The sequence below is a fragment of the Cariama cristata genome, unplaced genomic scaffold (genome assembly GCF_000690535.1).
Source record: "Cariama cristata isolate BGI_N322 unplaced genomic scaffold, ASM69053v1 scaffold31800, whole genome shotgun sequence".
In the NCBI taxonomy this organism is placed as follows: Eukaryota; Metazoa; Chordata; class Aves; order Cariamiformes; family Cariamidae; genus Cariama; species Cariama cristata.
In genome coordinates, this window is record NW_009595838.1 from 11,260 (window position 1) to 26,776 (window position 15,517).

At 37.3% G+C, this 15,517-nt stretch overlaps 1 protein-coding gene across 1 annotated transcript in view; it reads right to left on the minus strand.

Annotated features, from left to right (window-relative positions):
• Positions 1-2,827: 2,827 nt before the first annotated feature.
• Positions 2,828-15,517, minus strand: part of TRIQK (triple QxxK/R motif containing) — a 39,647-nt gene continuing 26,957 nt past the window's right edge. The window contains exons 2-3 of the mRNA XM_009703607.1: positions 13,160-13,245; positions 2,828-3,377 (exon numbers count right to left, since the gene is read on the minus strand). Coding sequence (XP_009701909.1) covers positions 3,264-3,377; positions 13,160-13,245 — 200 coding nt within the window. The 3' untranslated portion in view covers positions 2,828-3,263. The remainder of the gene's footprint in view (positions 3,378-13,159; positions 13,246-15,517) is intronic.

A 15,517-nucleotide genomic window follows, 5' to 3' on the forward strand; every position in this document is an offset into this window, starting at 1 on the left:
TCTGAAGTCGATGGAGCTACACAGAACAGCTTTGCCTGCAGAAAGAGATCTGCTCTATTGGTATTGAGGAGGATGCCAAGGGAAGTTCTCTTTATTGTCTTTTAAGTATTCATAGGCTACACTTAGTTTTAATACGAGTTTAGGGGCTAGAACTGCCTAGAATGATCCAGATACTCTAAAACTGGTGAGTATCACTGCTCATATTTGAACATTGTGCTGTTTAGATTGGTTTAATGTCCCTTCAAATGTATATATAATTCAGTGTGTCCAACATTAATAAGAGCACCAAAATAGTGAAAATACATTTATTAATAAAATAGACACCGAGCAACTCATACAAAGATAGGTGGTCCAAAAAGCAAGAGGCATATTTCAATCTCAGATAAAATTAAGGGCAAAATAAGCCACATGTTTGCAAGATTAAAATCAGTCTCTACTTTAAAATATCAGGCATGGACAACGTAGTGTTCCAGAAAGCATAAATAACTTCAGGTCGGATTCTGATTTCCCCTTGGAGTAAATCAGTTGTAATTTCAGTGAACTCAGGGGAATCATAAATTAGTAAACTCAGAATCAGACCTCATTGCTAATATTGTTATGCTTCTGCATTTTAGAAAACCAAGGATGAATAATTTGATGAGAAGTGGGAGTGTTTAGTTTTAAAAAACTATTGATGTAGTCCCATTAAAAATTATTGTGCTGATGAGAGAAAAAGGGTACTTGCTGCAATATTTACCATGTATTTCTATGTACACTGAACAGAAGTTTATCAAGTTTATCTAAGCAAAAGGAAATTTTCTGGTTACATGAGAATATTTTTCATCTAAATGAAAAGGCCTAACCTAAACGAAGCTTACAGACAAACTGCAAACTATGGCACTTGTGGGCAATATGGACTCATAAGCCACAAATCAGGGAAGCTGCTTCAGTCACACATACACATGCTTTGGATTTTTGTCTATGAGTCATAATTATGGGAAATGCAATCTTCCTGTTCTAGGAACTTCATGTTCATAAATGTGACAGTAAGAATAGCTTGCTTTTTAATGTAACTGATTCAGAAAGCAAGTTACGAGACAACCTGCATGAAGGGGATAACTACACATCTTTCTCAGGCCACACATCACCCAGATTACCACATGTAGACATTAAGAAAGCAATCCTTCCAGCATTTTGCGGAACAAGAAAATTGCTCATGCAAAGTAATAGAAGAGGTCTGCAGCTTCTGTGACATGTGGTGTGGCACTGGTGAAGTGAACGGCATGTCACATCCAAGGAGACAGCCTGTGATACGCTTTTCCCTCCACTGAAAGTCGGGCCATGTGTCAGACAATGCTTCACCATAAATGCAACATGTTGCTAAGTGTTTGGTCATGTGTGCGAGTATTAGCGGACTGCAAGTCATAAGAATGCATAAATGTTAGGATTTTGTGTCTGTAACAGTCATAATTAGAAAATGAGAGACATTTGCACATATATGTTTATGCTTCTCTTTCATATTCTTCTCGGAAGACTTGTGCTCTGAATTTCTAGAGGAGCTGCTTTGCATTGCACAAAGTGAATGAGGAGCATGACAGATAAGAAGTGGATCCTTAGAGACTCATAATGTATATGGTCATTGTTACTGTATGGTTTAAAAATTAACTGTATTGATCTAAGTTCCTTAAGTGGTGATAATGGGACTGTGTCAATTTAAAATAAATATATTTTCCATTATAAAATTTGCTACGATTTGTATCCCTTTGTCTTCAAAATCACTATAAGAAATCTTAGTCAGGCATTTCTGGAACAAGTCAGTAAATACCTCAGTTGCAACTAAACCTAACATTCATCCCTGAAATTGGTCCCAAAGACAAAGCCAAGCTAGTTCGCCAATAGAATTTCAGACTTATGATAACTTTTCAGGAAGTCAATCTGTGTAACCCTCTTGCCACATTCAGCACCAAGCGCTCTATGCTTTTCTTGGTATCAAAGCGAATCCAAACTAGAGAAAGACTGACCACATTTTTAAGAGGATCAAAACTGAACCTTCACAACCACGAGCTCAGTTATATGCCAAACTCGAAGTAGAACAGGATAAAGCCAGAATTTTACAGCTCCCTGCAGTTGCTTTGACATACTGACTTCTTCAAGTGGTTTGTGGTTACGAAAGGGATAAGAAATGTTATCTACAGTGCATATTCTGAAAGGTACTTTACAAGAACTGAAGGATGTCATGGAGCCAAGATTTTCCCAATTATTAGTATGCATGAAAAAAAAGGTTTCTTAATACTTATAACTTCTCACATTAGTTTGATGATTAAAATGATTGCATAACTGGAAAGCAATTTTTTTTTTACAATATCCCCTAACAGGTAGAGCAAATTCATACCACAACCAGCAGGAAGAGTATAATTAAAATACGATTTGGACTTCATATTAATAACAGAGCAATACACTAATTAAAAGCAACATCAACTGAACTTTCTATTTACACTAGTTCAGACAGCACAGGAGGCAAAGAACTTTGTTTCAGAGGCATATGTGAATGTTAGAGCTTCTGTCATCCAGGTGCCATTTCTGACAGAACACATGTGTGCTGAACAGTTGGCAAAAGAATGAAAAAGATTACTGCAGATATATGGGCACACAGAATCTGGGATGACATAAAATTAAGTCCATATAGGAGGTGACAGACTGCTTCTAAAAAGATTTTTTTCCCCCACAATTTCTTCCATCTTCGTGCATGTGTGTGTGCACACATGCACAAGAAAGATTAAAAGGGAGAGAAAGGATGAGGGTTTTTTTTGATATATTTTAAATACAAATCAAGACAAGACTTTTTATTTGGTATTTCTGCTTTCTTTTGGGAAAGGAAAAAGAAACTAATTTGGCTATTAGGAAGCTTTGATTCCTAAATTTAGTCAAGGCAGACTCTCCTCCTGTGAAGTCAGCATCAATACCCATGATAATAATAGCACCTGTCTTTTGACATCAAAGTTCTTTGCCTGAGAAAAAAATAATGTAAACAATAAACTTCATGTATTGTACTGATGCTCCTGGCTTTGATGTTAACCAAATACACTTGCTGGGCATGAGTGTTCTTCTCTTATTTTGGAGATCTGGAATGTAAAAGTGACTGACGTATTGCAAAACTTTCTTACGAATTTCGACTGCAAGAGATGGCATCATTTACTGTCTCACAGTGAAGGGACTGTGTGTTCCTATGTAGTCTTGTCGAAGCTGAAGAAATCTTGATGATAGATTCATTTTCATTGCATCTGCTAGTTTTCATCTGGATCCAGATCAAGGTCAACTTCATTGGAAATGTTAAGATAAAAGAAAGCATAGAAAGCCAACAAAAATACCAGTATAGCTGCAAGGACAAGGGCAACTTCCTATAGAAATAAGAGAAAAAAAAATAAAACAAAACCTGTTAGAAATAGTACCATATTTTCAGATAAATCAGGAATAAATATTATTTCCCTTCGATAATGCACATCAAAGTAACATCAGACAGATATAATTGCATCAGGCATTGACAGTTTAATGACTTCTTCTTTGTGATTACCATTTCAGAATGTTATAAAATCCATTCACTTAATAAAGACTTTGGTGAGTCTGATATACTGCCAGAAATAGGATATTTGGCTTAAAGATCTTCGGTCTGACCTAGAAACAGGAGCTTTATCTCCTTTTATTATGCTATACCTACTTTTTTAAAAGAAAAGAGAGAATTCATAAACCACAGTTTTGAACACAAATTTAAGTTATGAATTTACACTGTGAATTTTGATGTTTTCTAGCAATATGTTACTGCTTTTTGCCAACAAATTTGTAATTTTTTAATGAAGCAAACACAGTATGGTGGAAGTCAATGAAAATTGCTACCTCTACCTCCCAACCTCCTGGCATGCATTAGAATTTGGAGCTACAAAATCCTTCGGAATTGGATGGAACTTTTCTTCCTTCCCCTCTGCAATAAGGCAAAAAGCACAACAATTTGCACTTGCACTTGTCTCTCTTCCCATAAAATATTGCAACTTGCTGCATCTTCCTTAATTAACATAAAAGAGTCTTCCAAAGTATACATGATTTATAGCAGCTTTCAGAAGCAGAAAAATGTTTTTGTACTACACATCATACTCATTATGTGACTGCCTATCATCATATTCTATCTTAAGGCTGGACTCTGTTAAGCTCCAACTTTAGATCTCAAATATAATAAATCACAGTATGATCATCCTCTTTATAACACTACTTCTTTCAAAGTCACAGTATTTCACATTTTAAAGTTTTTATTTTCCTGGAAAGCATAGCACACTTCCACTTGACAATGAAACAAGAAATATAAATTTGAGAAAGATCCTTATGTTCCTTCAGTTCACAGAAAGTGCTACTTCCACAGCTAACAACATGCACTGCTTCATTCCTTATCATCATGATGTATTTTTAAAATCATGCACTGCAGTGCTCAAATGGAACAGGTTAGTTTGTACCCCCCCAAAACTGTTCTCCGTCTACAAAAAAAAGCAACAGCGTCCCCTCCAAATCTCAGCTTCATGTTAACCTACAAACCATGTACATCAGAATAATCCAGCTGTATACTTAAAAGGAGAGAAGAAAAACAGTTCAGTGACTTCATAACAACTAATCTGAATTGGTACAGAAGATGCCACATCAAACCTACTCTGCCATTGGGACTGAAAGGAGATGCCTACACCGCACCTAGACAGTCAGATACCCTTTACCATCCAAGGAGGGAATCTGACCCTCTTTGGCGTAAGATTCATTGTGTCCTCTAAAAGAAGTCAGGTGAATTCTCCCTAAAAATGCCTGTTTCTCCCCTTAGACTAGAAGGGGAGTGGAAATGATATCTCTGGTGGGGAGACCTGTACTGTAGGACAAATTCTATCCAGTATGTCTAGACTGGTGATGGATCTGTGACCAACTTTGTTTGCCCACTGCCATGAAGGAGTTAAAACTGTGTTAGCTTCATTTTTTTAAAGTCTAGCCCATAATCTGGCATTCTTCTATAGAACAGCATTTCATTTGCATTTACATGAATGCATTATATAGTTTATCAGAATGTTGGATCAATAATTCAACATATGCCATCTAATAAACTCTGAAATACTACCGCCTAGTTGGCATATGCTCTATAGGAGTCTTTGTTCTATAGAAACCTTTGCTTTACATTTTATACAGATGATTAATTGAGATGTACTTTAAATTTATTTTACCACATTAAAATTGCTCCTGTAAATTTGCTGAGGCTGTTTGCTGCAGATTTCAACTACATTTTCCTCTTAGAATTATATCATCCTCTGAACCTCATCCTCCTGATTTCATATGATTTGATTAAAAAAAAGAAAGTACATCTAATTCACTAATATATCAAAAGAAAGTGATTTTTGCTTTGTTGCAGTTGCAACACGTCAGTATCTCACAAAAGGGCATGGCAGCATCAGACAGGTTTCATTTATTTCCTTGTATCCACAGCTGTGCTCCCAGACCCATCTGGCCACACAGCTACTAATCTTAAGAGGATGTAATAAACAAGTGACATACAACTGCAAGCTCCATCTGCTCAGGAGAGTGGACAACAAAACCGTACAATGCAGGCACCATTCACACTTGACACAGAGAGCAAATTCATTCCAGTATTAAAAAGTTTTTTCCCTTGTTTGGATGCCATGCTTGCCACGCTTTCTGCTTTACAATAGGTTCACCTTTCTTCTCCCTCCTTCCCAGTCTCCCTTATGAAACGCTGTGGCAGCGGCAGGAAAATTTTGGGGAATGTTTGCATTAAAGATCTGTTTTCTAAGAAGTGGAACTGGGAAAGTCTTGATTTTTATTCTCAGCCTGCCCAGAAACTGCTTTGACGGGGGTAGTTCTTTAATTCCCCTGCCTAAGTTTTACAGTGAATAACACTGAGGTAACACTATTCCTTTCCTTACACAGGCATTAGGAACTGGGTGGCTGGATCAGTATTTATTAACTCTGGGAATGAAAAGCCTTATTGAAATTCCAGGTTTGAGAATTATGCAAGAACCTTAATTTTGCATTACCGAAGAAGGCAGAGTAAAAAAAATCTAAAATAAACAGACTAACAAAGGACACCTGGCTCTCAGCTAGGGATATGCAGTCTCTTAAGAATTGCATCCAGTTTATGAACTTTAAACATAAATTTTGCAATGTAAATAGCAAAGGAGATGCTACACCACTATACTGTCTTTGCAACAACAGTATATATTGTAATTTTAATTTGTTTTATACTTATCAGGCTTTGCTATTTGTATTTTAAGCCATGCATAGAAATGAAATGTTAAAATACTCCCCGCTCAGCATATACAGCTCCCTTTCTCTTGCACTTTGTGGATCATCCCCATCATCCCTCTGCGAAATCCATTTACTCAGAGGATTTCACCATGAATAATTAACCAATATACAGAAAGTCCTATAGAAATAAACTTAAAATGCTCACAGAGCTTTTTCTCCTTTTTTTCTTTTATAACGTGGTACAGTACGCTAAACATCCCTGCTCTCAAATCCCAAAGTACAGTCAAATAAGCCTTTAAAAGGAACAGAATTTTCTATTATATTCTCTTGTATTTAGAATAATGTCTGTAGAACTCTACTGATTTCAACTTGGTTAATTTTTTCAGTAACTTTTCCATAAAGGAAACACATGCCATTACAGCATAACATAGATTTAATTCTCCTATCATTTTTTGTCAGTTTTATGCCAAAATACTTGGATAATGTCCTCAGATTCACCCCGATGGAGCAAGTTGCAGAGTTGGGATCTAAACAAGATTAATCAGGAGATGAAAAAATAGGGGTGAGGAAAAAAAGTTGGCTATAACAACACAAATCCGGACACTGTGTATGGCAGCATCATATCCTACACACACAGAGAAATATCACACTTTCAGGAAATTTCGGATTTTTTTCTACATTTTTTATTGTCCTCCAAAGAGAATTGTACGTTTTTTGTCTGAAACCAGGTTAAAACTAGGTGAAAGAGTACCACAAATTGCTGTCTTTGAAATGGTAAACTATCCTTAGCTATTTCTGAAAAGAGATGAAAATCATGCTGACCAAGGATACCTGTAGAAATAAAACAAACATACATGGACTTGACAATCAACCTTTTTATCTCATATAATTTCTAACTGGAAGACTTTATCTGGACATTCACTGTGACCATTTTTTAGAGTTTCAACAAAATCATATTTAAAAATGGATGTTTACTTCCTTAATGCAGGACATTCTATGTCTAATACAAGGTAACAGAAGTAATTTATTAACTTTTATCAGTAATTTTTATGTTTTAGATTTTTTATTGTAAAAAAATTCAGATGGAATAAAGATCATTATTGTCTCAAATAATGAAAACAAGGTACTATTAGAGAGTCATCTAAAAGGCCTGGCTATATGATCACAAACCAACAGGATTCATTTTAATACAGCTAAATGCAAGATAATATATACAGGTATCAAAGATGGGGATAGTACTTACAAAGTGGAGGCCTCGGCCTTGAAAAGCTGTGACTCTAAAAAGGTCTCTGGATGTAGGGGGGTAACCACTCTCTCAGTGCGATCTCTGGATGTGCAAAGGCAGAGGGATTTCCAGTAGGGAGACAACTGGTATTTATTTTATCATAGAGAAGAATGAGAGGTAGTTTGGTTACAGCATATAACTATATATGCCATACACCTGTATTTAAGTAAGGCGCTTCACAGTGTGGGGTCCTTCTATCTTGTTTACAAGAACCTCTCAAGGTCCAGCTGCGGTTAGATAAGCTCACCCTTGAAATAAGACATCACTTCCTAGGAGCAAGAATGACTGAACATTCCAGTTACCTCTTGGGGAAAATACGGACTTCCATGGCTGTGAGTCTTTTATGGTCCAGTCTCTCAAAAAAAGTACACTTTTATTTAGCTATTGGGAATACTTCAACTTGGGCTTGTGTGAAAAGGAGGTCTTGGCTGCCAGCCTCGGAGTTGGCGAACTCAGCCCTCCACACTGGTTCTCTCCTTCAGGGCCCTGGGAAGACTGAGATTATTTACACGGTCAGTGCTATACTCTGAACCCCTGAAGTACCGTATTGTTAAAAGTAATGACACTTCACACTTCAGTGCTTCAGACTTCCCTATATAGGATCAAAAGTAGTTTTCTTCTTTTTCAGGAAATTTTCCTCCAATTGTATTGATTTCATTTCTGGGATTTGAGGTTTTGTTGTTGTCAACTATTCCTTGAAGTGTTAGAGACTGGTCATAAGTAGAGACCAAAGCCTCAGAAAGATGGAGTACTGCTCCGAGATAGTACAGAAAATCCTCCCAAGCTCCTACTTGGTGCATCTTGTTCACACGCTCAAACCACCATGATTACTGTACTTACATGCATAGGTAAGGCCAGGGTCAGATGGGAGCAATCTGATTTTGTTTTTCTCTTTGTACGGGTTTTTACCCCTCCTTTCCATTTCAAGGTCAGCGATCAAAGTCTGACTACCGGAATCACTGGCAACATCAGACTTTGTTCACTGGTGGCACATTAAGCTGCCCTGCTCTTTATATGAGGCACATAAGCTGGTAGAAGACTTAGTATTTTGGCCATTATAAAGTGCTTGGACTTCCTAGAAAGTATTTGGACGAAATTTTATGATCTGTAACATATAGAAGGCCAGATCAAATGATCTAACAGTCCCTTGCGGCCTTAATTTCTGCAAAGCTATGAAACTATATTCCCAACTTATCTTGGCAAATGTAGTTCACTAACTTAGCAGATTATGAACAGCGTGAAATCAGAGAATATCCTTTGCCAAAATACACTAGGAATGCCTTGTTATCTATTCATACATAACTTGTTCCAGATGAGATAAACTCTTAATAGCGAGCTAGCTAGCTACACAATAGATTAAATAGATATGCAAAAGAATGACAGACAGTAAGCTCTCACTTTTTTAGAAAACATTTTTTCCTTAGCTCAATCGATGTACTATGTTGCTAATAATTCTCCATGGAGTGGTATTCTGCAGCCGATTATGTCTTTGCGAGTGGATGTAAAATACTACTGTTCAGATTTGTGTCTACCTTTCAACAAGAGAGAAAACTTCATCATCTATCCCATGGACCACTGATTCATTCTTGCAGCCTGTGAAACGAATCTCTCGCCAAGAACTCGCATTACTTTCGGCCTCTGCATACCAAACCCCAGCTATCTGGGGCTGAGCTTCCACATTCCTCAAACCACTTTTGACTTACCACCCTCCTGCTGGCACCTCTTCCTCACCCACCAAGGGCAGAGTTAGCATCGATGGTGCAGACCCCTTGCTGCTCCACCTGGTAAGGATGAGCAGGTGGGCTTCCACCAGCATGGGGTCCTCGCAGCAGGACAACAAAACAACCACACAGAGAAGGTTCAGAGGCTCCCTTTTTGGTACTGCTACAAAGAATTTTGTCTTATCCAAACACGAGGAGACACACACCACACTGCTTTCTCTCCAAGTTGTTTCTCGAGACAGGGGTCCTGCTTTTCCAAGAGATACCGTATATTTTGGCACTGTCTGCGTTAGCGTCACATATATAAACAGAGCCAGCACAATAGTTCTGCTACAATATTTAATTTTTAAACATGTTTAAAGAGCAAATATTACACATACCAAATACTAGCATGGTCACCCTGCTTGAACTAACTTTTGATAGTTATTAGTGCTTAGCTGCTTCTCTGACATTATCAACACGGATAAAATCTCTCATTGGGGAAATTAAAAAGTACTAAATGCCAGTGACTGAAAGAAACTTTGTTACTTTAAACCTTGTATTAAAATGACAAGGCAATCAAAGTTTGACAAGACAAGCTAATTAGTATGCCAGCGACGAAATGTGAAGGATCTCCAGGGGATTGGTTCTGAAAAGTTTTATGTCATTTATAAAGCCTTTTTTTTTTAAGCGAATGTTGTCAGCTCTCATGGTGAAATACACAACAGCTGAATTTCATTATCTTCATAGAAATTAAAGCCTAAAATCCCTTCACGATTTTCCAGTCTTCTCGCCCCCCTCCCCCAATACTACACCGAGTCTTAGTTTACAGCCATGAATATGGCCTCTTCAGGACACTACCGCAAAACAGCTCCAGAGGTATCAAGAAGCATTAAAAATCCTATAGTTTTAAGTGTAGGTAAGGTACGTATTGTGTTAGGTATTTCACAGAATTATAAAAATATTCCTCTTTCCTAGAGAGCTTGTACTTTTACATGTATGATAAGGATATCCTTCCTCTACATATTTTTATTAACTGCAACTTAGCTTTTTACAGGAAAATGGTAATATATTTTGAAATCCTGCATACTGCATCATGTACTGAAACTTGGATAAACAAAAAAAATACATGGTCAATACACATATGTATGTGTTTTTTCAGAGATTTACAAGAACTTCAGACATTTCTATTTAAAGTGTTGCCTACTTATTACATTGCACTGTAGTTACACCACTTTTTTTTTTCCCTCAACACAGATTGAAGTTAATCAACTGTCACAGCACAGAATCAGGGCCTACATCATATGAAAAGACTAAAATCCCAGCCTTTGGAAGGTGAATCATGTCAATTATCACCATCAGAAAACTTCTTTAGTATGAAGGGACAACTGTGAGGATACCTTCCCAAAGGAAAGCTCAGGCACACTCAAAAACTCTGAATATTAGGAAACAATTAAAGGAATGCACACGGAAGCCTCAAAATAGTTTAATGAATGTACATAACCTGATGGGACCTCAACTCTGCTGACTCTTCTGACAGCCACAGACATGAGGAGCGGTTTAACACCCTACTGTCACACTAAGCAGGAGACTTCAAGAAATTCTTAATTCAAAATTTATCCAGAAGACAACAGAGGAGTATCTGGGATAGGTATGGAGGATGAAGGTAAGAAGATTGCTCTGGGACAGCTGGAGGAACTTAACAATGGCAAAACAAGCCCTGCCTGAGACAGGGGGAGAGGTTCTGGGGTTTCACAACTTGGCAGCCTCTTCTGGGGCAGGGAGGGCGATTTCCCCGCAGGCTCTGCAGGCACGACCGACCGCTGCCCGTGGTGGGAACCGCAGGGTGAAGAGCTGTCACTGCGGGATGGGAAGAGGTGTAAGTTTACCCCAAGACCTTAAATATGCCTTGCTTCTGTGCTGAGCACCACAGGGTCTGTCAGTAGAAGCGCAGAGTTTTATTTTACAGGGATTGCCCATATTCTGGTAGAAGTATTGTAACATTTAGTAAGCCTGAGGTTATTGGCATTAAGCAGGCTCAGTGAGAAGGATGCGCACAAAGGCCCTGCTTTCCTTCCCCCACAAGTATATCCCCGAAAAGTGCCCAACTCACCTTCAGCTCTGTCAGCTTTTCTCAGCAATTCGGAAGCAAAGCAAATGACTGTGATCTGTTTGGGGATGATCCAGAGTCATATTTTAAGGTCCAGGGATGCAAAAAATATTACAACCGGAAGACAATATTTTAAAGAATTTCTTCTGGTTTTTTTTAAGGCAGAGGCAGAATTGCAAACCTCAAACATTGTACATTGCAACTAGCAGAACCCCAGAAACACAACATCCCAAGACCTGGAGAGCACGTGTGTGCCTTGACAGCAAAACTCATTCTGACCTAGAAGTCAGCTGGTGTTCTCCTATAATATGCAGGAATATATTTGTCCAAAATAAACTGATCTCGATTTCTTTACTCACTAATACTCGATTCCTCATTATACATATGATTACACAGATGCTTTCTTATTCTCCTTCATTTTAAAGTAAGAATTACTTAAGAAAATAAGGAAACAAAACAGGTTTGGAAGGGCCAAGGTTCTTATTTTTCTCACTTGTGAAAGACATGCAAAACACTTGCACATTTTGAAAGAACTGGGCTGTACAGTAAAAGTCTCCAAGTAGAACATCACTTTTAAAAGGTCATGTCATTGAAAGTAAAACGAAAAGTAAAATTTGATAAGAAAGGAAGGAAAAAACATTGAACTCAAAAGGTTAATAATCTATCCTTTAAACAAAAAAGGCAATCTACTTTTTCTCATTAAAACCTGACACACAGCACTAACTGAGGAGATTATGTTGTGAAAACATACTGCATTGCACGGTAATGCTTGATCGAGATCAGCAATCAGAAGCAAAAAGAAGCACTGTTTCGTGATTATAATAGCAAATTCTGGAAGACAACCAAATACATCATCTGGCAGCTCAACAGCTGTTACAGCTTGGTAGTAATACCTTGGCATTTGCTATAAGCTATAACTTGAAAAAATTGATTTCTCATCTGCCAGAAACAAGAAAATGTTCTCCTTTTAACATTTCTGAAGTTTCTTTCACTAGAATACTCAGGTATTTGATCCACTTTTTCATTTTACTCGGTTTTCACCCTTGATGCTAAGATAATTGTATATCAATTTGATTCAAAAACAAGTTTGAGGGAAAAATACCGGATGCAACTTAAATACACAATGTGCGTTCAGATAAATCCCATTTTGATGACACACAGGGTAGAAGATAGCACAAAATATTCCTAATTGTCCTCCTTGCTCATATTCACAGCTGTGATCAAATAGTCATTATTATACTTCATACCTGCCCGAAAAAGGGACATATCCAAAATAAAGTTCAGTACCTTTCCCTGTGTTTTACTGTCAGTTAAGCCTTCTTTTTCCAAGTCAGAGGCAGTACACAAGGATGTAGACTGAGATAATAACACTGAGAATTTACAATACTTAACAAACCCAGTCTTTAAATTACTCCTGGGTACAAGATAGGAAGAGGAAGAAGGAAGATGTTTATTGTAATTTTTATAACTATATGAAATCGTTAAAGCATTTGTTCTGTGTGTAGAGAGGCTCCCTGAAAAGATCAATTTTCTAAGCATATAGTACTTTATTGACCTTAAAGTAGCTATGCATCATAACAAGGACATGGACTACTTAACATCTTTTAGCATTCCAACTATTCTAGTTATTTTAGGGTTAAATAAAAGTAGTCCATCATAAATATTTTAGATTCTGGCATTGCACTTGTATTTTGAAATCTCATAAACAATATCTCTCAGAAATCGATGTTCACACAGTACATCTATGGGGAAAAGAAACAACATATACACAAAGGTGGGATAAGCTATCAAAGAGATCTCTACCTTTACGCCTACTGCAGTTTTCTTGGCCTCTGCTTTTAATCTTGTAGCTCTTAACATAGGTCTGGTTTTCTTATAATCTTGTTTTCCTAGAGTAGAAAAGCACATTTAATGAAAATCATGCAAAAAGAATATAAAGAATGTCAGCAATTATTTCAGTTGAAAAGTCAGATCTAACATTTTGAAAACATCCCACAGTCCAGCACCTTAAACAGGAGCTACTCTGTAAGACAGGGGCTCAATCCATGGAACAACGGTCCTTAACACAGACAATGACAGCAACAAGCAAGAACCGACAAAACAGCCTAGAACCTTTTACTCCAGAGGGACATCAAAATACACGTACGGATAGCCACCCACTAGTACAATGTTTATTAAATTGTTCAGTAAGCATCAGACAGCAAATAAGTAGATTAAAGGTGGATAATGTTTTTCCCTCACATTTCAATCAAAACAAAATTTTCATTATACTTTTTGTTGGTTAGTCATCTCTAATGCATATATAAATGTGTAATACAGGACATTATGGTGAGTGTAAATGTTTCATCATTCTGAACCGGAATATTATTTGCAAGTATCAGAACTAGGAGACATGCGAGTCAGTCCGAGTAAGTGCTAATAAAACCATTGCTTCATACCACCTGCTTGTAGAAACATGTTACATAGAATGTTCTACAAGTGTCTTAGACGGACTTTTTAAAAGTTACAGGGACTACCTCTTGCAGCCACAAAGAGTGCAGCCAAGTGTTGGATTACTGTGAGTCCATATGAACTGAGTTCAGAGGAGGAGATGCAAGTACTTAGAATGGGCATAAATCATTTATCTCAATAATAAACCATAAACCACTTGATATCTCTCAGGGATATTTTTGCTGTCTGAAGGGCCTGTTACTGGTGTACTATGTACTATTAACCACAGCTTCTTTAAGTCAACAGAAATCAAGGTACAGACAGTACAGATTCAGTCATAAAAGGAGGAGAGGGAAAAGTGGAATCTGTGAAAAAACTGCTCAGAGGGGTAGAGCTTCAGTACAACTGCTTTGGCTTTTTAAAAAGGCCTTTTCCATTTTTTCTCCCCTAATGCATACATGCCTTTTTGTCCTTTTTGTCTCTTTCCAAAGGCGAGCTACAGTGGTTAAAGCAGAAATATTTGGCCATTTTTAAACCATTAATTTTACCTAGCTGTACATTAGCTTTCATTATTGTTACATTCAAATAATTTAACCTTTCCTCTAAAACAGTGCCCAGTAGTTTTGTGTATGCAACACTCCCATTTGCTCAACCAGATGTGATCTTACATTCATAATCAATAGTGCAAACTTCTAATTTTATGGTCACCTTCAAAACTGCGATATTATAGTGCAGTGGTGAAATGCTGAAACATGAATTAGAAAAGTCAAGTCTTCTTCAGTGATATACTGGATGCGTGGTAACACACCTCTGCCTTTATCTACTCTCTCTATCGCTCTGCGCATATTCAATACAGAGCTCCTCTCTGTAGCATATTGTGGATGCTGAACTCGCTTACGAATTTGCTTTCATTGTATAATCTCTCCTCAGCCCTAGGGATTATATATTGTGAAGGTTTCCGTATTATCCTTTGGTCAGATATTATTCATAAAAGACCTGAAATAACTTAGAAAATACTCAATGACAGAAGGAAAAATAACTGAAACCATATCTATTGAGAAAAAAAAAAGAGCATATATCCATGGAACCTTCTTAGAGGACAGAGTAAAGAAAAGATGACAGAATGACTATTTATGTCTGATGCTCCAATATATTAATCCAGTCAATGTATCTCATTTGCAGGACATGACCACTGCAGCATTATTCTTCAGAAGTCAATGATATCTGATAATAGGATGCATCAGGAGTAGAGCAATTTTTTGAACAGTTAGTGAAAGAATTGCAGGAACCACCAAAATGGCTAAGTCATGAGATGAAGCCACCCAGAAAGAGAACGTGTTTCTTCTCCATAAAGTACTGCAGTCGTACTTTTGCTATGAAATAGTTAAAGAGCTGTCAGAATTTCCATTATAAATGGCAGGAGTTTATAACTCATAAAAATTCACTCCAGGCTGAAATTTGGCACAGATATACCCCAGCCTTGAATTTTTTTGTTTGTTTGTTGGGAGCCAACTTTCAATAAAGTGATGCAGCTGTTCTTACTTACTTGTGAACAAACTACAGAAATTTATCCATCTGAGATGTTTTAAGCAAGAAAAATACCTTCATTTAGAAGTATATAACTGACAAGGACTAAGTTCAATTTCAGTTCTCATAATTCAGGTTTGCTTCTCTCCCATCTAGGGTAAATAAAGCAGGGCAGTCAGAGGTTTCCCTTCCATGGATGCAACA